We start from the raw sequence: 24,068 nt of genomic DNA on the forward strand, positions 1-24,068 counted from the left end.
TATGATTTATTCAAGATAAGATGGACCACCTAAACCTACCTACCTAATCCAGGCTAACCTACATAACCTAACCAAAGATAATTATGGTAGGTTAGGATGATTCATCTTATCTCAGATAAATCGTATACTTTAGCCGTAGCTGGTAAGTTGGTGTCCGTGTGTATGAAAGTTATTTAGGAAAAACTGCCAATTTGATATTGTGAAATTTCAAATTCTTGCCATTTTGGGGATATTTGTAACATTATAAATAAATTATTATCATTAAAAAATTTGGTTAAAGTTGCTATTTCTTTGTGTGTATGGAATAGAAGCATTCCGAGCCATAAAATATGTCTATTAACAGTTTTGGGGCTCCATGGGGGGCATGCTGCCACCACTCAAGGTGTGTGCAGTATTTCTTCACAGATGATTGCTCTATAATACAATTATACAAACGAAGTTGAATCTAACAGCAACGTATGAAAATACGAGTGAATTCATGAAAGAGCTGGTAGCGCCTGTTCACTGTGGTATATCTTTGGGACTCACAATGCTTGCAGGCCCACAGGGCAGTTATCTTAACACCTCATGTCCACCACAGTTATGTGGCGAGAATGGGAAGACTTTTTTTTTTTTATGACGGCCCGCCAAAGTGTTAACATTCTTATAATCGGTCGGAACGATGTCACTCAGTGAAGTTTCAGATGTGACTACATCAGCAAAATAATATGAAAATTGCTATTCCTGGAGATTACGGGAACCAGATAGTTTAGAAACTTTTTGTATAGAATAAATGCTGTTATATCTCCAATTTTCATAATTTTTTTATTGATTATTCTAACTGCTAACCAGTCAGTTGTTTAAACTGTGGGATAACCAGAAGGAGGGATGAGGGAACAATTACCCCCCCCACCCCACCCCACCCAGCAATATCTGACAGGATTTTGTCTGAAAATTTCTCCATCTGTCAGAAATTTTGGTAAGCAAATGAAAGGCCTACTGTATGTAATGATTCAATGTATCAGTCCTGGGAAGCAATATGTATCAAATTCGCAGGTTTGGTGCACCCTTACTGCACACACACTGAACAGGTTCTAAATTTTCTAGTTCATTGTTACATAATTTATAACATTGTGTGTTGTGTGTTTTTCCTTGTGATTTTTATTTATTTTTTCATTAAGTGTTAGTGCATTTATACTGCCTTTGTAAAACACTATTGATGCAGGTGTACTATCGAATATGTGAATGTTATTTAACATACAGTATTTTGTTCCAGTGATTGTAATGGACCCATGACCGAGCCACCAAGATTCCTTATTGTTAGAATAAAGCCTCAAACATTGTATTCCATTATCAGCTCAAATCATGTCTCATATATTATCAAGAGTGGTTAGCAAGCTGGGTTTTGCAACTACATTTTTACTGTGAGTTGCTCTCTATTTTACTGTTCTGTAAGTGTTCATTTAACCAGTATGCTTGGTATAACCTACTTAATACTGTAATTTAATTCAACATGAAATCTGCAACTTCTTCAGATTTAGTTTAAAGAATATAGACTATTTTTCTTTATACTATACAGTACTTATAATTCCATTTTTTATTAGGGTACTATGTTATGTCAAAATATATTTCAGGGGAGCAGCAGTTGGTAACCAGGTCAGAAATCATAGGTGCCAAGTTCCACTCATATCAGAAGGAGGTTAGTTTAGTATTGTACAGTATTTTGTTTCACTTAAAAGAAAAACAATCTTTAAAACTAAAATTCATTCTCCCAATTTTAGCCTGCATAGTCAATTCCTTATTAAGGGTCATGTGCTCAAGTGTTTCCTCCATTCAGAGCGCTGTGAGCAGCATCACATCTTGTACTGCCATAAGACCCATCAGTAATATTGTATGTAAGCATGTAAAGGATTTTCCTCATTAGTTTGTCTGTCACAGTACAGAATGGCGACTTTATATGTTAAGATTGATATAAGGTGGATTATACTGTACAGTATGAGGTTACATGTGGAAATTCTGGAATAAATGTTATATAATTATGACAAGCAGATTTTTTTGAGTTGTATAAAGAATTATTCAATATGCAGAAATGACCTTTTGCTATTAATTTTGCTGCAGTTATTTAGAGTTTGAAGTTGTTACCTTGTCAAGACACGGGAAATTACAAATGGTGGTTTTTACTTCCGTCAGCAGTACCTGTACTGTAATTCGTATATATATATATATATATATATATATATATTATATATTATTTATTTATTTTTTTTTTTGCCTCTTATTTATATTTAACAGGAAGCACAGTGGAGCTTCGACAGGAATATGCTGATGAATGGTTCATTGAAGAAAAGGTATGTGTTGTACAGTACTGTACTTGATAATACTGTATTGTACCTTCCTGTCCATAACATTAGGAAATCAGTATTTAATTTGAAGAAATATTATACATAGTCCATCATGTTGACCACAGAAAAGTTACCTCCATACATCTATGTCTTTGCACAAGTTTTCATTTTTATATACAGTGATCCCTCGGTTAACGAGATTTCGGTTAACGAATTGCCTTCCATTAGATTCTTAACTTCGGTTAACGAGCAATCCCTCGATTAACGAGTTTTTAATGAGCGCCCCTCCACATGTTTTTGCTTGCATTTGGCGGTCCGCCAGCTGTAGTATTAGTCCGTCAATACAGTAATCGGTTCAAGGGCTTAAATTCCTTACTATTTTAGTAAATATCAAGAAGTTTGTACTATTCAATAATTTTAAAAGTTTTAAATTCAATTTTTTAGTCATTTTAACAATTATTGAACATAATTGAAGTATAGGAAGCTAGTTTTTTGCACGCCAAACAGCCTGTCAACACACCATGCAGGCGTCAGTCTCTGTCTTTTCAGTGGAGGTAACATCTTGCTTGAGACTCTCTTCAACTAAAAGCTTTTTTTCTGTGTTTCCAAGCAAATTCTTGGTCAATATGAAATTTATTTTACATATTGACAATATATAATGCAGTGCAGTGTTGATTTAAAGAAAATAATCTTGAATTACACCAAGAGAACTAAAATTTTATGGGTGAAATGGCACCATGGGGTGACTTCTCTTCCACCTCAATGCCTTCTCTTCTCCCTTCTCCTCCACCCCCATTCTAATTCCCATCATCATCATCATCCAGGAGCCTTCTACATACATACCTCAAAGTAAGTGTACTTTACTACCTTTTTTGTTGATTTTAGGCAATTTTCGGTGAGCTGGAACCAATTACCCAAAAACCCACTGAAACAATGGTTTTGGTTAACGAGTTTTTCGGTTAACGAGCAACCTTCTGGAACGAATTGTGCTCGTTAACCGAGGGACCACTGTATGCGCTTCCATGCCTCTACAAAGACTGATTATACTGTAAGCTTTATTTTCTCATCTTACAGCAAAGTCAGACTGATTAATTATTATATTTTTTTTTTTACTCTTTACTTTATGTTAAGCTGTAATACAGGACAGCCTCGATTGCTATCATAACATCTTACCCAACTTGAAGAAAATAGTCAAATGATTCTATAAATTTTGTCCTTTATGTTAACTTTTTCATAAATAATTCTTATGAATTAAGTGAAATGGAAAAATACCTTATTCCTGTTAATATGATATTAGGGTAGTCAAATAAACCTCATGAAAATTTTTAATTTAGACAAATTAATATCCATCAAAACAGCAGTTCAAATTGGAGTGAAATAGTTGGATATGAAGTTTTTTTATGGAGGTAAATGCAGATTTTCAGTATTGCAGAGGTTAAATGAATTCATAATGGAGATTTTTGATTAGGACTTTTTGCATATTACAGCGTAGCAGCATTATTGGTAAGATCTATGGACACCTTCAAGCTCTTTCTGTCACCACTTCCCCACCTAACTCACTTACGAGATCATTTACACATGTGAGTATTGAGTGAGGAACTTTAAAGTTATGTTATTTTTTACAAAAGTTCAATGTTCATCAAATAGTATTTATTGTTTTAGTCAATGACAAATGACCTATGTGATTTCATCAACAAAAACTTCCCTGGCAGACCCTGTCATGTCAAGGAGGCTTTGGCTTGTCTTACTAGAGAAAATACAGTTGTTTCCTTATGGATCAGTGTGAATTAATTATTGGAGAACACTTTCTTGCCCACCAACATATGATCAAATCAGGGATTTGAACTCTTAGCCAGAAAGAGTTCATTTGCCCCTCAGAACCTTATACTTCAACTCAACACATATCACCAGTGGCCCCAAACTGTTTAATCTCTCTTAAGCTTTTCCTATCTGTCTTCTTATGAATCACTTTAGGTGATTTAACATTTGTGTTAAAATGCGTGATGGCTTTGGCAATGGTTGGGTTTGTCAGGGAGTGTTTAGTAGTGAATTTTGTAGATCAGTCATCTTGTCCCCTCAGCAGTAAAATGTGATTTTATACTTTTTTTTTATTACCCTGTATTATTTTGTAAGGTTAGGAATACAACTTTTACTCCATTTTGTTGAGAATGATAAATTGTTTATGTATATACAGTATGATGATGACGATATAGACAAATGAAGGTAATACAGTACTATAAGGGGATGCAGCTGCTGAATATGAATTGATGTATTCATTTGTAATAATTTCTAATGTTTGTTTTAAAAAATCTACTCCTTATTTTCATAGTTTTTACTGGAATGAACTGTAAGTTTTTATTGATACTTCACTTGTATCATTCCTTGCCGCTATTAAAAGAAGCTAAATACATTACTGTGTTGAGAGCAAAGGTCTGGAATATGTGTTAAGTTAGGCACATGTACTTGGGAGCCATAGTAACACACACAGAACTAGTGCAAACAAGGCATAAACAAATCAAAGAAGCTATAACACAAGGAGTATGGTGAAACAGTCCTAGTTTAACAAAAGATGTGTGACAAGTGACATTGACCCTATGATTGGCAAATGCATTCAAGATGGCTGGTGGAACACTCCACCTGTTTTTCCACCATATGCACACACAAATTGTTGGAAATTTAATTAAATCCTCATGTTTATTCAAAATAAGGGAAAAAACTAATTTAAAATTTTCTAACTTTTGAGTGACATTTTTGGGAACCACTGCAGTGCTTTTTAAATAGACTGGAGTAGATGAGTAGATGAGCGTTTAAGTTAATACACTATACTGTTCTGATTCTTAGTATTTATAGGAGTTACTGTAATGGAAGTGAGCGTGACAAACCCAGTAATAAGAGCCTGATCCCATTTGCTTTTCATACCATGTTTTGATATTGTACAGTACAGTATTGCTTATTACTGATACATGTAGTCAAGCTTTATGTTAAATTGTCTGAATTACTTCATAATTAAAATGACTTAAAATATGTGAATTATAGGAACCTTGTTTAAACATGTGAAACTTTTCTTCCTGTCTGCTACTTTATTTTCATAACACCCTGTTTCATCTACCATGTTTTCAGGTGATTTTTTTTTTTTTTTTTTTTATTAAAGGAAAAGTGTGCGAAATGTAAGTGAATTTGCCTTACTTTTGTGTGGACTAGGTGGACTCAAGCATGATGCAGGACACAAGCATCCACTGATATGAGATACTCAAAAAGTGTCCATCAAGTTCATATTTTTCTACTGGATTAATCCTGGTCGGTATTGAAGCATGTAAATACCTTGGGAGATGCATTACTTATGGAATTTTGATTGTATGCTCAATAATCATAGAATCTACATACAGTACTTTCAAAGCACTTTTATATGAAGCGCTCCGCATGACAAGAGCGAGCCCACCATGGGTCGAAAAAATGTTGTCTATGTCTCCAGATAGCTCAGTCCATGCTCTATAATACTAGAGTGACATCATGTGGCAGACTTACCCCTGTCATTTCGAAAATCCGACACATAATGTCATTCTAGTATTAGTATAGAGTTTGGATTGAGCTATCTGGAGACAAAGAAAACAAATTTATCGACCCATGGTCTTGTCATGCAAAGTGCCTCATGTTTTGTAAATATACTGGGCATATCATAATTAAACCAGCTGGTTTAAAAAAAGGATAAAATGCCATAAAGGACTTTGAAATTTTGAAATTTCTTTTCAGATTGGAAAAGCAATGTGTCAACACTATCTACAGTGTCGGGGCTTACTGAAGAACTCCTCTGAGCACTGGTTGCAAGACTGGGTTAATGAAGCAGATTGGATAGATACAGTGGATTTTTGGACCAGGTTACCCTCTTTGGAAACCTTTCACTCACCAACTTACTCTGCAACCCTGTTTGCTGGAGTGAGGGCATTGTGGTATATGAGCTACTCCGCTGACTTCAATAAAGAGAACTGTATGGATCTTTTCTTGATTTTGCAGTATGTATAGAATTTAGATTGATGAATATTTTCTTCACCTTCCATACATGTCAGGTATATTATTATCTGCTGTACACCAGGATACAGGAAGAGTCTTTGCTTACCATGGGCATTGCTTTTTACAGCATACTGTACTTTATAAATTTAAGTTACACATAAAGTCTGATAGATTATATAACAGTTGGCAAGGAGATTAGAAGACACGTGGTGGATGCAAAAGTAATATTAGGAATGATGAGTCATAGGTCGCTACATAGCATCTGTACGACTTGGTTTGTGAATTAAATATTTTTACAAGACAGAAGAGTCAGGGAAAGGGGAACTGAAGTTGGAATTGGAAAAACAAGGGAAAGCAGACACTGAGGAAGAAGAATACAGTCAAGAGATTGATAGATATAGATGAGGTATTAAAAGTAAAGAACTTCAGAATAATGATATCTCAGGGAGATGGATAATCTTTAATTAACTCAGGAAGTTGCTACTCTGCCTTGCCAACTAAGAGGGTACCGTACTTGGAAGTCCTACAGATAATGCCCATTTCTCACTCTGTAAAAGTGGGTTGGTGATAGGAAGGGCATCCAGCTGTAATACTTGCTTCAAATTTGCCTGGTGGCAACCAGGACATCATGCCAACAGGTAATAATGACTAACTCACACAGGCATGTAAAATGGTGATGATAATTATTTTAACAAGCTGTGGCAGAATAGCAGTAAGAATATAAATGAGGCAGGTAGAGTTAGATAAATGAAGGGGGAGGTCTGTGGTGGAACACATAAAATAGAAGAACCATTGGCTGGAAAAAAAAAAGAAGCTTAAAGAAAAACTTTACACAAAAATGAACCAATTAAGGACCAGGAGAATGGGACATGGAAATTCGAATTTGAAGGGAAATTTTATACATATACGATTTGTTAATTGATATATAGCAGATATATACCCGGTACTGCTGATTTTCACTATAAATTTTCATCAAATTGTGGGTCTCACATGTGATTAATTTATAACTGGTGAACTCTGCTTCTCATAATAAATTACTGGACAGTACTGTATGTTAAAATTGCAACATAATATGGATAAGCTAAGCTTATGTATAAATATTACAGAATGGGCAAGACGGTGAATGTGCTGAAGAAAATTACCTCTCAAACATCATAATCTCTTCTCTTCACATTCAGACTTTCTTGATGCTGATCTAGCAGTGACTCTTAAAGAAGTTGTTGAAGAAAAGGATGATTATGCAACTCCACTCACACTCAAGATCATAGCAAATGTCATTGCTATGCAAAAAAATCTTCATCTTCTCCATGAAACAGGTAGCGAACTTTCCAGTATGCAGTTTTATTAATACAGGTACAGTAGTATTTACGCTAATGCTGATATGTGGTAGTCGGCAGCTATCAAACAGAGAGGTACTACAGTCTGGGAAGATATTGGAAGTGTAATGTGCTGTCTTATGGTAGATCCTGCTGCTATATGGCATCACAAAAATTGTGACCAAGTCCCAGGTTACTGATCTGACTTTATTTCAATTCAATTTCAATTGTTTATTCCTTGATAGAGGAAGCGGGATCCTAGTGCTGTCACTAGGTACCCCTGTACAATAACACCAGAAGCATCTGGCAAGTGTGACAAGTATATACAGTATAAATATTATAAAGGGGCTTACTAAAGCCTAAGGAAGGAAGGATGTTCCTTTATCACATAATTAATATTATTTACAAAATATCTGGCCAGTATTGGGAGGATCATCGTGTCTCCGTCAGGGGGTCGTGGAGTGGTGGTCCAGCAGGCGTCACGGAAGCGTTGTGTGTGGGGACATCTTAGGAGGTAGTGAATAAGGGTGCGGCTGTCGGGTCTTCTGCATAACGCACAAGAGCGTTGCTCAGGGGATGTGGGGATACCAATCTCCCAAGCAAAGTCATACCCAATGATGATACGGGCAGCAATCACGTCCCCCTTCCGCGACCCTTTCCCGTAGACGTACGAGAAGTCAGGAAGTTTACGGAGGACATCGTACCATGTGGGCGGGGAGTCCAGGGGGATGGCTGCTTCCCGAGCTTCTCTCTGTTTGCGGCGGATTTGGGTCCTAATCTGTAAGAGTGTTCGAGGAACAACGTAGTCAGGTGTGGCCTTGTTGCAGCCAGTCTTGGCAAGGTCATCTGCTGCCTCATTCCCCAAGATACCGACATGACTAGGTATCCATAGGAATGTCACAGGACGGCCTTCATCCTGAAGTGTGGATGTTAACCCTCGTATTCGGAGGATGAGGTCCTTATTTTCCCCAGATCCAAATGCGATCCCGTCGAGAGCAGACCTGGAATCGCAGCAGACAAGCAAGGGGCAGAAACCATCTGCTTCTTCCTCAGCGAGAAGGGCAGCAAGGAGGGCTATTAGTTCAGCCTGAGTGGAGGATGCCCCGTCAGAAACTCTGAGAGACAGTTTGATAGGCTCAGGGGCATGAGGACGGGAGATGTAGACACCAGCCCCGGCCCTACCTGTAGCGGGGTCAACAGAACCATCAGTGTAGAGGACGACCCTACCTGGGGACCAGTGAGCGATCCTGGAGAGGTGGTATTTGCAGAGAATAACAGGGTTCACCTGGGATTTCGGGAGCGGTCCACCGAGGGCAATCACTTCAGGTTGAAAATCCAGCCAGGGAGAAGGAGACGAACCAACAGCAGGGGTGACAACAATATCAGGCAGGAGGTCGTGTTCCTGAAGGGCTCGGATGAGTGACCCTCGCCACTGTCTTCTAGATGGAGGTCGGTCTCGACAGCAGTAGTCAAGTTGGTTTGGACATAGTTGCCCCTAGGATCCCGTAGAATGGAAACGGCAGTTTTTAGGTAAAACTCCTGGACACGATCCTGTAAGGGGGAAAGACCAAGTTCGTTATATAGAGAAGTAGAGCGTGTCCACTGAGGAGCCCCAAGGATGATACGAGCAGCTTTCCTCTGGATAACTTCGAGACGGTTGACAGCAGTCCGACTAATGTTGACGAGGGCAGGGGCGGCGTAGTCGACACAGGAACGAACAAAAGACTTGTACATGGTGAGAAGTACAGGGATGCTGGCACCAAGGGAACCCCTGCACATGGTAGAGAGGGGAGCGAGACGCCGAAAACATATGTCTCGAAGATAGCGGACTTCAGGGATCTGACAACGTGTGCGAGTTACATACACACCCAGGTATTTTGTCTCATTAACCCAGTCCAAGGGCGTTCTTGATAAGAAAAGGGGTGGAGGTACAACACGACCGTGCCACATGGCTTTTGTTTTCGCAGTTGAAAGAAGGAAACCAAGTGAATCACACTCTCTGGAGACCAGATCAAGGGCTTCCTGCATGCTGAGGTAGTCAGGGGCTTGGAGGAGGACATCGTCGGCATATCCTGAGTGGACAACTTCTGTCGGCCACGGGAGTGATGCAATGGAGTGCATGAGAGTGTTAAACAAGGTGGGACTCAGGACTCCACCTTGAGGGGTGCCGAGGTTCATTTCTTGAACAGGAGACATAGAGCCTTCAACGCGAACCCGGGCCTGACGTCCAGTGAGGTAAGAGGCGATCCATTGTAGAAGTCTCCCTTTAACCCCTAACCGTGCAAGTTCAGCTAAAATGAGGGCAGGCTGAGCCGTATCAAAGGCTCCCTTGATATCAAGGAAGACGGAGACGCGGGCAGTCTGATTGCAATAAAAGGAAGCAATGGAGTGTGCTGTGCTGCGATGTTGAATGAAACCATTGAGGGAGTTGTGGAAGCCGCCTATGGTGTGAAGAAGGCGACGATGGAGTACCCTCTCCATCATCTTGCAAACACAGGAGGTAAGACTAATGGGTCGATATTTCCCAGGATCTCCCGGCTTAGGGATGGGGATAATAGTGGCATTTTTCCAGTTGGACGGGAGAACCCCATGTTCATAAGACATATTGTAGAGAGCAAGCAAGGGGCCGTTAGGAATATTAGTACAGGCGTTGAGGACGGAGTAGGTTATCTGATCATCCCCAGGAGAGGTGTCTTTTCTAGAGCGACGAGCACTGTCAAGCTCGAACTGTGTGATGGGATGATCAGTGGGGGCAGGGGAGGTAAGAGCAGCACGAACAACAGGCTCAGACGCATCGATGCGGGCCTGCACTGCCTCCTGCATTGGATCTGGAAGTGCCTCAGGGGAGGAAGCTCGTGCCCAGTCCTCCATTAAAGAGCAGGCAAGGGAGGCGGGGTCAGGGTGGGGAGGAGGCCTCCGTCGAGTACCCCGTATAGCATTAATCCGATTCCATACATAAGAGGGTGACGACTGGAACGATAGAGATCCCGTGAAGGATAGCCAGTCCGCCTCACGTATCCGACGGCGCTCCTGAGTTGCAAAGGAGCACCAATTTTTGAAGTCTTCCCAGTCCTCTGGAGACCGAGACCTCCGTATGGCAGAGTGGAGATCACGGGTTACCTGCCGGAGATGTCTCATGGCAGGGATACGATACCAGTAGTTGGTGGCACTTCTGGGGTGACGGGGAGGGCGTGGAGGGGTAGCGCGATTGACAGAGTCATACACGGCATCAACAAAATCAGCGCTGTAAGAGTCAAGGGACTGAGGGACAACATAGGAATCCGCCCAGGTAGAAAGGTATTGGGTAAAGGGAGGAACAGCATCTTGTGTGAGACGAAGGCGAGGGGATCGATAAGGAGTTGATGTCGGGGCAGAGAAGGAGAGCCTGAGATGGGTAGTAACGGCAAGATGGTCACTATACAGAGCAGGCTCGGTGCAGACGGTAGGATGAAAGGAAGTATGACCGTTCAATAGTAAGCCAACATCAAGGAAACTATGGGGGAGGCGAGTAGGATCGTCAGGACAAAGAAAGCGAACATCATCATCCCCATTAAGAAACTGTGAGAGATGTGATCCATTAAGGGTACATGGAGTGGGATGATCCGGAGTAAGAGTGGGATGGCGGGCATTAAAGTCGCCAAGAACAATAGTGGGAACCCCATCATGGAGGTCGTGAAGAACCTGGGGGTCCAGAGAATCACTCTTGAAATGAACATTGACTACACGAAGGGTCCGGTCACCAAGAGTAAGGGAGACAGAAAGTAATTCAGACGGGGGTCCATGTGAGTCAGGTGAAGGGAGACGAACAGATGGAATGGTGTTACGCACAAGGGTGAGGAGGCCACGAGCCTGCCCACGGTACCGAGGCAGGGTGTAAACAGAATAGCCAGAGAGGCGGAGTGGAGTAACATCGTCTGTGATGGTTTCCTGAAGTAGAGCAACATCTACTTGATGGGAGAGCACAAACTGGGCGAGGTCTGTCCGGCGAGGTCTAAGTCCCTGGATGTTCCATTGTAAGAAGAGGAGGGAACGGCCTCCGGTGTGAGATGAGTCGGAGGGGCTAGACAGGGCTCCAGAGGAGGTACCAAATTCTGTTGAGAGAAATGGAGAGGGAGGAGTGGGAGAGCGAGGGATGGATCCTCCATCTCGGGAGATGGAAGGAGGCGGGTCATCAGGGCTTGCAAAATGCGCCCCTGTTGGGTCAGGGTGTCCAGAATGAGTTGTTGTTGCTTCTGCAATGTCGCAATTGTTTTCACAAACAAGTCGAGTTGGGCTGAGAGAAGGTTGATTTGCTTGGAGTGGCCATCCAGACGGAGAGTGATTGTTTCCATAGAACCAACTTGGTGTACCTGTGCATGAGCTGGAGGTGGCGGCGAGGATTGCCGAGGGCCCGACTGGGCATGTGGTGGTGGTAGCGACGGAGAGGGACGGTGAGGGTTCAGTTGAGTAAGAGGTGGTGGTGCTGGTGAGAGACAGCGGGGGTCCGGGTGGGCAGGAGATGGTGGTGACTGTGTGGCAGGGCCGGCAACGACCTTGTTCCAAGAACGGTAGGGAGAGGGAGGGAGGGGAGAAAGGATGGGTGGTAGGGGTGATGGAGGGGGTGGTAGAGGAGAGGAGATCAATGGGAAATCCTTGGTGGATGGAAGAGGCGGTGGTGGATAGGATTGAGGTTTGGTTGACAGGGGCTTCGTCAGAGACGAGGGCGGTGGTACAAGGTAAGTTTTCCCCGGGCGAGTGCCAGGACGCTGTGGGCAATTGGCATTCCAGGCGTGGTGACTGCCATGGCAATTGACGCACCGTGGAATAACTGGGATTTTGTTCTGAATTTTCGATTTGCATTCCACTGTGTCGTGAGGACCTGCACAGAAACCGCAGGCGACCATCCTCGTGCACTCCCAGGTGCGGTGTTTCCACGATTGGCAACGACCACAGATTTTCGGGGTTCCGATAAATCGGTCGAGAGGACAGTTGTGAATTGGTCCTACATTCACCTTCGGGGGGAGGGGGCCCACCCACCAGCCGATGAGTTCGTTGGATGGACGTTTGGAGACCGGGTTGATGCGGCGTTCCATGTCCAGTAGTTGTGGGAGAAGAGGGCGAAGATCGTCGATAGGGATCTCCCAGGGTACGTGGCGAACCATTACCTTGGTACGACGAGTTTCTGGGGTGATGATGGTGAACTTCAGCATCACCTCCCCCTGGGGAGCAGGAAAGCCCACCTGAGTGAGCAGGCGTACCGTCTCGTCCATTTGTGTGGTGACTATCACGGCTGTGGGACCTCGGCGGAGGCGAAGTGTTGAGTCCTGAAGTGGAGAGCAGTGACGGAAGAACCAGGTCGTCCGTGTGCTCAGAGGCAAGTCCCGAGGGAAGGCGAGACGACGAAGGCGCGACGGGGCAGGGAGACAAAGGGAATCCCCTATGTCCATCGTCGGCGGAGGGTCGGTCATTGAGCCACATGTAGGCTCACTTGGGGACCCCGATGACAGGAGTCCACCCTCTACAGCCCCAGAAGGGGTGCAAGGGGGAGCCGTGGCCCCTGCTGGAGACCCTGACTTCTGAGGTTTCTGCTTCTTCTTTGACGTGTCTTCAAGAAGAAAGTCGTCAGCATCACTGTCACCCACTGCCGCCGTTTCCAACGAACGGGAGCGTTTAACGGCGGGCATAGGGCACGTTGGCAACACCAGTCAGGTGGAGTGGTAATGACGTCACACTATCACACTGCGCATGCGCAAACTTGAAAAACTTTGCTCAGAGGGATCGGGTGGTAGGACCAGATGTTTTATCCCCCAAAAATGACAAAGTCCAAAAGTAACAAAAAAATATATGCCACTGTGCTGATATCTGGGTCTTACTGTAGTTGTCTGCACAGGCTGGGATTGGTAGACGCTCTGAATTCGTCAGAAATACGAATTTTAAGGAGCAGTCTCTTACAGCCTTTGTTGACACTACGCACGCATGCGCGTTCCTGACTTTATTTATTTTTTGTATTTACAGTACCGGTATTTATGGTTATTATTTTTATTTTGTATTAATTATTATTATTGTGTTGTTATTATTATTATTATTATTATTATTATTATTATTATTATTATTATTAATATTAATATTAATATTATTATTATTATTATATTTTTGTCCCCCCAGGCCATGATGTGGGCATGTGACCTGCGCCTGGGTGGTCACATGCCGAAGGGATTGAGACACTTAGAAATAATATACTGTACTTTATATAAAATAAAGGACCTGTATGAGAAATGTGAGTGAAGTTAAGTGGAATGTGTGTGTGTGTGGGGGGGACAACTAGAGCGGAGGTGACAAAAGGATGTGAGAAAGAACTAAATGCTGTATAAACCTTTTTGAATAACTATAATGGTCAGAGAAAATTCTTCACTGACCATGTATATATCTGTATCAAGATAGTGTATACCCAACTACTTAAACAGTTTTACTTTTACTTTTATCCTCTTCACCACTGATCAGCTCGTTAGCCTCTTGGGCGATAGGTCACATCTCTGTTACGTACTGCTGAGAAATACTGGACATGCACTTGCTCCTGAATGTATGTGACCCTTGTGGGACGAGCATTCGCCAGCTCCAGGTAAGGACACTTTACTGAGTAGTGCCCTTTGAGATTTATATACTACAATTAGGTCCCCTCTAACCTGTCTGTAGCATAAGCTAGGCAGTTGCAGGTGCTCTAATCTCTCAGGGTAGCTGAGGTGCAGACACCAATTTGGTTGCCCTCCTTTGGACAATTTCAGTCAACTGACAGTCCCTAGCATATCTCGGGGACCAGACGGGGTGACAGTACTCCAGGTGGGGAAGCACCTCGCTCTTGAAGATCATTACGAGGGATGGGCCATCTAGATTCCTGAACGACCTTCTTATAAGACCTAATAATTTAGTTGCTTGGTTCACCTTCTTCTTTCAATTGCCCGATAACTTCAGTTCATTGTCAACCTACACACCCAGGTCCTTTATACATTCAGTCTCAATTAATGCAGTTTCTTTGTCTTGTTGGGACATATGATACGCCTCCTTACCATTGGTACACCCCTGGTGCATCCTCCTACACTTAGTGACATTGAATCTTAGGAGCCATTTCTTTGACCATTCTTGAAGCTCACAGAGATCCTTCATCTCTTCACAGCCTGCTTGGTTCTTAATTTCCCTAAATATCTTGGCACCATCCGCAAACATTTGTATGGAGGAATGTACGGCTTCTGGCATGTCATTTATGAAACAAACAAACAACAGCAGGCCCAATACACTGCCCTGTGGTACCCCGCTGTCACAGGTACACATGACGATTTCGTGCCATTAATCAACCCCCTTCCTGCTTGTGATCATATAGAAAGTCTCCAATCCACAGTTGGACACTTCCCCAAATCCCATAGCCTTCTAGTTTAATTTTCAGCCTTTCATAGGGTACACTGTCAAAAGCCTTGGCAAAATTTAGGTATATGTTATCGATATTAACACCTTGTTCGAGAATTTGGGTTCAAACATGTAGTACCTTAAGTAATTGTGTTACGCAGGAGCATCCCGGCATAAAACCATGTTGGCAATCCTTTACAAGGTTGTTTTGGAGTAGATGTTCCATCATGGCATCTCTTATAATGCTCTCGAGTACTTTACTTACTATACTGGTCAGGCTCACTGGTCTATAATTATTTGTGGAGTGACGATCACCCTTCTTGAAAATAGGACTCGCATAAGCCTTTTTCCAATCACTGGGGACCTTTTGCTCATACAGGCATTTACAGAACAGGATCTTCAGGAGCTCAGCAAGCTCGTTGCACAACTCCCTTAGCACTCTGGGATGCACTATGTCAGGGCTGGGACTCTTTTGAATCTTTAGCTTTGACAATTTATTTCTTATAACCTCTTATGAGAACACAATGTGGGTCAGCGCTGTGTCAAACCTTCTGTCCTCAAAAGCAAGGAAGATTGTTCGCATCTCTCTCGTGAACACTGAGGAAAAGAAACTGTTCAATGCCTCCGCTTTGTCCTGGTCAGAATCTGTGTAACTACCATCTTCAAGCTTCAGACCAAATACTCCTACTTTCGTTTTTAATTTCTACTTCACATAGCAGTAAAACGCCTTTGGGTTTGACTTTACCTCACTTGCAATCAGCCTCTGGATCTCCTTTTCAGTCCTTCTAGACTCTGACTTTGCTTGGTTCCTGAAGGTCAATAGAAGCTCAGAAAATGTGGGATTAGTGATATACGGTATGTGTACACAATATAGTGGATGGTCGGCTGATCTATACTCAGCCATTTGTATTCACAAGTTTGTATTATATGCTACTCAACAGCTACTTGTCGAGTTTCCAAAGGAATTTGTGAACTTTGGTACAAATAATTTGAGAGGGTTAGTGTGTCTGTGAACACACAATTTCAATCTGATAACTTTTGTCAGTCACTCTGAAAGTCTCCAATTTATATACCTGTACAGTACATGTAAATGATTTTTCAAATAGTTTTTAACAGGATTTTATGAACTGTATTGCAATTTGTGCATATAGATGCATCTAGTCAGGCAATTTTTGTCAATCATTATTTATTTCATTATAATAGCATTTTTATAAATTCAATGGTGATATATCATCTTCAAAGGAGTTTAGTTTGAGACTTAAACAAGCAAGTAAAATTTTCAGTAAATGCTTCAAATGCTCCTGTAGTCTTCAATGTAAAGGGAAGGTTCTACCTGTGGCTGTCCTCATGACGAAAGGAAGTTCCCAGAGGGAGTAACGCATCAGAGTTGATGATAATTTGTTGATTACTGACTCATTTACACATGAATTATATTTTTTAAGTATTTAGTGCATTAAAAAGTAATTGACACATTGAAGGTTATATGGTCAGAAATCTTTTCGCTCTTGTTTTTTACATGTGCTAATAATGTTTCTTTTTCCCCGGTAGAACATCTTTGCTTCACTTTTCTAATCTGCATCTTTTTATCTTTGCTTCCATATTCCATACAAGCTTGTATCAGTGTCTTGAAATACAACTGCTGTAAATAGTAATTTTTGCCACTATAATTGCAGATTCAGTTTAAAGTAATATTGTAGTGTCAAAAAATTGTCTCATGGGGCAACTTTGCTACAAATCACTTTTGCGGAAGTGTGTTTGCAAATTATAGATGTCTTAGGTTTAAAACATGACAATTTCTTACAGGTTTGCTGGATACCCTTACGCATTGTGCAAACAACAAAGAATCACACATTTTTCTACCAGCTTGGCGGGGACTGCACAACCTCAAACTAATTAACAATAAAGGATCGGGTCATGGCGACCTTTATTTAGAAGGAGTTTACCCCTTTGTTTTGCCAGATGAGGAAAAGGTACAGTAAAATTCATATTAGACAAAACAACCCCACCAAACTTTATCTTACTTAACTAAATAATATTTATAAGATCTTTAGTTTGTATTGTTAGTTCATTTTGTCAGTCACATAGGAGGAATGGCCTTGTTCAGAAAACTGGAAAATTCACAAATCTGGTAAAATATGCTCTTGGTCTGTATACACAACTGTATATCAGTTTCCTTGAAATGCAGAAACATTTAAATATATGAAATAAACTTTTCCTGCATCAGTGATTGCAACAAGTGCCTCCGAAGTTCTGATATTACTGTACTCTACTGTATTTATCCAACATTTTCATGTGATTCTTATCCAAATTAAGAAGTGGCATAAGGTATGTGTTCCTGTAATACAATACAGGCATCCCTCAAGATACAAATGGGTTAGGTTCTAAAAAGAAACATTCGTTGGGTGAGTTTTCATATCTCGAATAGAAAAACATGTGAAAAAAATAGGTTTCGGTTCCCCAATGATAAAAATACCCCAATATCATGAAATCAGCTCACAAATGAGAAAAAAAACATACCTAACTAATGATAACTACTGTACTATATTAACTATTTAACACATTAAAAATATTAGTACTGTATAAAATATTATCTAGATGAAAACACGCAGATAAATCTATTAAGAAAACGACAAATCAAAGTTTAAAACGGCCGCCAGCAGCGCCATTTGTATAGACCGGGGGTTCCCAAACCTGGGGTCGCGACCCCAAATGGGGTCAGAAGGCTCTTTAGGTAGGGTCGCAAAGAGGTCATGGGGTCGCTGGGGTCCTTTGGGTCTGCCAGTGAAATGATTTGGGGTCGCACTGGATAGTTGACAACACTGGATGGGGTCGTGCTAGAAAAAGCTTGGGAACCCCTGGTATATACGCTGGCTGCTTCATGTGTGGCAGCCCTCAAGCGTCGCCATAAAACGTAGCCCAGCCAACCCACAACGCTCCCTCCCTCGCTCTCACACACAAGGAAGCGTTTATTCTTTTTCCGTTTTGACCTTATGATAGTTATTTCTCCTACTTTTTTGGCACATTTTGTAATAAGGATTGTGTGTTTGTGACTGAGTAAAAAAAAAAGTGACAAAAGTTAAGTTTATCTTTCTAAAACTATGAGTTGAAAAATAATCATAACATATCTCCCCCAGCTCATCCTGCTAACTCCTCTCGCTGGTGCACAAATAAATAATTATTCCCTTTATGTTTTTGACCTTGTGATTATTATTTTTTTTTCTCATTCTGTATGTAGGATTTTGTGCTCATGTAACTGAATGGAAAAAATAATATGAAGAAAGTTATGTTTATATACCTGAAATTTCGAGTTGAAAAATAACCATAAATCCTTCCTCAGCCTGGTGGGGAGAATGGTAGGTGGATGTGGCCACCCTAGCTGACTCCCTGGAAACTGTGATTTGAATTTTTGCTGGGACCCAAATTTGTATAAATGGGGAAAGCTTTCTTAACATGAAATACAGGTGTCAATTTAGGAAATTCATAGTTCAGGTATAAGCAAAAATTTGTATCTCAAACGTTTGTGTCTCTAAGGATACCTGTTCCAATATATACTGTACTGTATTCATATGTTTCTTGTCCTGAATCCATAACACAGTTCATTAGACAGAATATCTTCGAAATACTTCAGCTATGATACATGTATGCTCGTTTGTTCATATATTTTGTACTCTTTTTTCACTTATACTTTTTATCTTCCTACATTATGCTTTCTAGATACTGTAGTTTGTTTACTGTCTTCTGTAACATTCTTACCCTATACAGTATATTCTTTTCCTCTATGTTCTAAACTTGGAAAGCATTTTTTTTTCCTTTTCAAGGCAATACAGAAAACAGTATGATCCTTACACATCCCTTTGCTGACATTTACCCAGAACCATCCCATGACTTGAGTAAAATTTCAAACCTTTGGTCCAAATCTTGTTGACACCAGTGACACAAAACTGTCTTGGATTCGATTTTATCATTGCAACAGTGAAAAAAGTGAAAGTGTAACCCATGGGCCTGATAGTTCATTAGGGCAATGTGATTGTGGTGTATTAAACACTACACAGCTTGGAACAATCTGGCAGAAAGTGTTGTGATGGCACCAAGTGTGAGCTCTTTTAAGACCAGACTTGACCAACACTGGAGCAGGTTCAAATACATTCAGGAGCCAGTTCATGCCCAGTATTTGCTAACAGTGCGTAACAGAGACGTGGCCGACCGCCCAAGCGACTAATGAGCCGATCAGTGGCGAAGAGGATAAAAGTAAAAAAAGTAATATGGTTGACACTGCACTTGACTGCCATTACTGCCTCAAATAAAGTCAGGTACCCACCCATTAACAGCTGGGTTGACTAGGGATGCCCCAGGAGGTGAACCAGAAACCTTTAGAATAGGAGGGAAGCAGTGTATCCACCTAGCCACTGCATCAGTATCCACATTTTATTTATTTATTTATTATAGTTATATGTGTACAATCTGTACAATACTTATAAAATTTGCCCTTTTTTAAACAAGTTTAGATTTATTTTATTAACAGCCCAATTTAAGGTAAAGGTGTAAAATGCAAGAGCTTCCATCTCTTTGTCAGACTCGCAGGTTTTTCTTTATCTTTAAATGTTTTATCTCCAACAAGCAGAGATGTGTTGCCCTGTCAAAAGGTTAAATAATAATTCAGTGCTTATTTTTAATTTTGAAAACAGTGTCTTTATATCTGATACATTATTTTTAAACACAGATACTGTACTGTGAATGTTTGTTCACTGTTACTTAAAACCTTTTTTCGTTTGCTGCTAGTTTGAGTTTTAGGACGATAATTTTTGTTCAAATAACGAATTGCTTCATTAATAGAGTTGAAAATGATTGGTATGCACAGCATACAAATAAAACTATATTAATACTGTAGTTATTGATATTATCTTTTATTCTTTTATTACTCCATCTAGAGTCCTGTCGTAGATATCATTCTGGTTCACGGCATTAAAGGTGGGGCAGCTTGGACATGGCGCCAGCATGACAAGGGGAAACACAAGCCACTCTTATCTCAGGAAAAGCGCAAGGAGATCCTGAGTGGGAAGCACATAGATGGTACAGTAATGCTGTCTTTCCAGGCATTAAAACTCCATTAATCACTGTTGCTTTCAATAGGATCTAACAAACCTGAAAAAATATCTATCCTAAATTTTGAGCTGAACCTTTATACAGTATTGAATATTTATTTAAGAAAATGAGGAGGAAATCTAAAAAGTCATTCCTGTTTCAGGTATTGATGACTTTTACACCTGTTGTTGGCCATTGGATTGGTTAGTACCAACACTGAACATGCCAGTGAGAGTAATTGCTGTCAACTATAGATGTGGGTGGTGGAAGTGGGAGACTGACTGCCCAGTAGAGAGTAGAGGGTAAGTTGTAGTACTGTACGTACTAGTCTAAAGTAACTTTTAGAAAAATACCGGGAAGTGATAAAATTATCTAGGAAATGAGGATAATGGACAATAGAATAGCCATTTTCAATAGTATAATTATTTTAAGCTAAAATTAAGCAGTTACAGCATGCCCTTAAAATTCGTGGATTTTTAATTTGCGGACCTCGATTATTCACGGATGACAGCCTGGATGTACCCAAGAATGTCTAAAGGTAGTTTTAAAGTTGCTGGCATTTGTGCGGCTGGGATAGGGAGCCATTCGTTCTAGAGACGGTAATTTCTTTTACCTGTGTGTGTGTGTGTAGACACACACAAAACCATACAAATAAATAATATTTGGAAAATCCTCTTACAAATAATCAGAAACAAGACAACAAAATGTATTAAAAATGTTAGGGTCCACCGTCAAGTCAACTCCGTGCTTTGTTATAACTTTAATAAAAAAGCACAGAGTTGACTTAAGGGTAGACTCGCATGTTTAATATATTTTTTTTTGTCTTGTTTCTGATTATTTGTGAGAGGATTTTCCAATTATTATATATTTGTATGTGTTTTGTGTGTGTTTGACTACACACACATACAAATACTATATACAATACAGGTCAAAGAAATAATTGTCCTAAGGGCAAACACAAAAAGGGAATACAGTTATATCTCCGTTAGCCGGAACAATGGGTGCAGAGCACTTCCGGGAATGAGAGATTTCCGGGTAACGAGACGACTCTCTCAAAGCCGGATAAAATTCCTCATCCCTGGAATTTTCCGGATAACAGAAATATGTTCTCGGAAGTTACAGAAATTGCCCATTACATCATCTCTTGAACCCAGAAAAATATCCCCCATCCCCGGAATTTTCCAGATCCCGGAAAATTTTGCTCGGAATTTCCAGAAAATGTGCCCCTTGGAAAATTGTTCCCAAAGCCGGAAAATTCTGGCTTTGGGAATGATTTCTAAGAAAACTTAAATTCCTGCTATCAGAGAGTTCCGGGTTTGAGGGATTCCGGCTAACGGAGATATTACTGTACATTTTCTTGCACACGAGTAAAAATTCTACTAAGGTTAATGTTTGTGAAAGTACCTGTAGATTATAGTTAATTAACAACAATTGTATCTCAATGTGAAAAATGGAAATTGGGTGTATCAGTGTAATATAGTGAGGGAATGTAAAGGAAAGAGGGGAGTAACCATGGAGGCCATAAATTGTAAAGATGTAATACACACCACCTTGTGGTATAAAATCTTTAAGCAACATATTTTTATGAGATAAATTAGAAATTACAGTGAGAAGAACAGTTACTAGTAATACAAATTCCTGTGTTGGCATTTTTAAAAATCTATAAAAATGTAGAGGCTGTCATGCAATTAGTAATTAATCATATAATCTATCTTTCAGGAAATCCATCACAAACCACAGTAGAGACCTAGCATATGCACTGAAGGTAGCAGGAGTTGGCAAGCGACCAATTATTTGGATTTCACATTCCATGGGCGGCCTTCTGGTGAAAAATATGCTGTTGATGGATTTACAGAGCAAAGCATCAGTGGAGGATAAAGCTCTCGCTGAAGGACACAGCAAAGAAAAAATTTCCTCACAAGCAAATGTAAGAAAGTGACTCAGTTTTGAAAGTATCTCCTTCACTCAGAAAATGAATGTACAGTACTGTACTGTAATGATAATGATTAACTTTTACTCTCTGGTAGTAGACCTATTGGCTTCAAGTCATCTGGGGAAAACCTTGCAAGGGAAAAAGAAGATTATTATCTCAATTGTTAATGGTTCTAGTTATACCTGCTCTTCCATCAGCCCATACACCCATACATACACGGAGTCATGTCACCATCACTGATTGTCAAACTTCTGACATTTCTGTTATTTTCCTCTTTATCCTTTTATGGTTAACTATGGCTTTTACCTTTATATTTTACCTTTTCCATTTTATTGTACTATTTATATTTACTGATGTTAAAAAATAATTTATACATACTGTTTATATTTCTTGGTGCAAAACTGTAGCAACTTCCTGTACTGTACTGTACGTACTTCACTTTTATTTGATAACCAAACCAATAAGCTGCTGTGTCAGGTGATGTTTCAATGTTTTTGAACTTAGGTAGAAGCAACAATGATTGTTAAACAAAGTGCAAATAGAAAGTTTTGTATAGATCGGTGCTTTAATTAAATGACTCACTCATGTTTTAGATAAACTGTGGGTAAAATATAAGATATAAATGTACTGTATACAGTGCATATGAACAAGTTTAAAGAGATTTATATATTATAATCACTTGCTTATAAGTCAAAATGTATTGAATGTCTCTTTTACATAGTAATTCTCTTCATAGGATGGTGAGTGGGTAATAAAGAACAGTCTTGCCAGACAGACAGTGGCTACAATATTCTTCAGTGTTCCTCACCATGGTTCTCCATTGGCTACATCAGTTACTCAAGGGATGCTCCGCCAGTTGTTAAGACCAACAACAGAATTGTTTGATATGAGAACAGGTAACTCTTTGATGGTTAATCTTTCATAGGTCATTTGTTCTTCTCCTCGGCCAAAATATGAGATTTCATAACTCGTTCCCCGCTTTTATCACAAAAAAGTCCTGCCTTAGTATCCATAGTTAGTGAAATACATATGGTATAATATACTCTACCTGAACTCGCTGTGTGCAGTAATTGGTAAAAAAAAGTGTTTTATGCTCCTACAGATAACCCAGTTTTACATCACCTTCATCAGTCTTTTGTGAGTCTGATGAAAGCACGAGATATAGCAGTTCTAACATTAAATGAGTCAGAACCAGTAAAGCACAAAACTACGGGCTATCCATTACATTTTGTCCCATCTGAGTATGGAGGTAAGAAGATTATGTGTTGTTTCTTGGCTGCATTATTCGGCTTAACAATCTCACCTGGTTTCCTGATTGTTTTTTCCATCATATTTGATGTGGAATATACAGTATTTCTGTAAAACTACCATAACTATTTTTTTCTGTGTTGCAAGTAGAGAGTAGCACCAAACATAATGTTTTTTTGTTTTACAGTTTCATTTAAATTCATCAAGTGTGCACATGATCTATGTAAATTTTTAAATTTCAAACGGGAGGATATTTACCTTACTCATAACAGAGAATGTATAGTAATTAGATGAAGTGCAGTGATGAACAAGGTTAAAAAATAAGCGCAAGTTTATTTCTGTCTTTTTCATGGTGTTATTTTCAGTATAAATTTAGCATCCTTAATAGTTTACTCTATTATTATAGATCCAGGGGTTGGAGTATTTCATGAAGTTAATGCAACTCACCTTGATATCTGCAAGCCGTTAAATAGGTAGGTTTTCCATGACCACTGTGTTGCCAACTTGCCATCTAACAAAGAGGGAAGGTACTGTATTGTATTATGTGGTACAGAGACTTCAGGCATAAAGAATGTACAGTATTAATTTGTTAGATTTCTTGCATGCCATTTTTCTTTAGGTATATATGGATAGAATTCCATTACTTACTACAATGTGATGCCCTTGTAATAAAGATAAGTGATATTCTATTAATGGAGTGTATGGCCCTCAATGGCATTTTTTTATCTCATTTATTGTGTGAAACTGTACGGATTGCATACTGTAGGCCAGGCAGGTCAAGAG

The 24,068-nt window shown here is 40.1% G+C and overlaps 1 protein-coding gene across 11 annotated transcripts in view; it reads left to right on the forward strand.

The window, feature by feature from the left end:
* LOC121862876 (protein SERAC1-like) overlaps positions 1-24,068 on the forward strand; it is a 42,443-nt gene that overhangs the window by 2,785 nt on the left and 15,590 nt on the right. For all 11 annotated transcript variants that reach the window (XM_042361239.1, XM_042361238.1, XM_042361232.1 and 8 more), the window contains exons 2-14: positions 1,256-1,403; positions 1,614-1,678; positions 2,272-2,327; positions 3,809-3,901; positions 6,072-6,306; positions 7,508-7,645; positions 16,826-16,992; positions 19,951-20,092; positions 20,268-20,406; positions 21,824-22,031; positions 22,774-22,933; positions 23,140-23,286; positions 23,692-23,758. In XM_042361239.1, coding sequence (XP_042217173.1) covers positions 1,345-1,403; positions 1,614-1,678; positions 2,272-2,327; positions 3,809-3,901; positions 6,072-6,306; positions 7,508-7,645; positions 16,826-16,992; positions 19,951-20,092; positions 20,268-20,406; positions 21,824-22,031; positions 22,774-22,933; positions 23,140-23,286; positions 23,692-23,758 — 1,676 coding nt within the window. In that variant the 5' untranslated portion in view covers positions 1,256-1,344. The remainder of the gene's footprint in view (positions 1-1,255; positions 1,404-1,613; positions 1,679-2,271; positions 2,328-3,808; positions 3,902-6,071; positions 6,307-7,507; positions 7,646-16,825; positions 16,993-19,950; positions 20,093-20,267; positions 20,407-21,823; positions 22,032-22,773; positions 22,934-23,139; positions 23,287-23,691; positions 23,759-24,068) is intronic.

The sequence above is a fragment of the Homarus americanus genome, unplaced genomic scaffold, assembly GCF_018991925.1.
Source record: "Homarus americanus isolate GMGI-L3 unplaced genomic scaffold, GMGI_Hamer_2.0 scaffold24922, whole genome shotgun sequence".
In the NCBI taxonomy this organism is placed as follows: Eukaryota; Metazoa; Arthropoda; class Malacostraca; order Decapoda; family Nephropidae; genus Homarus; species Homarus americanus.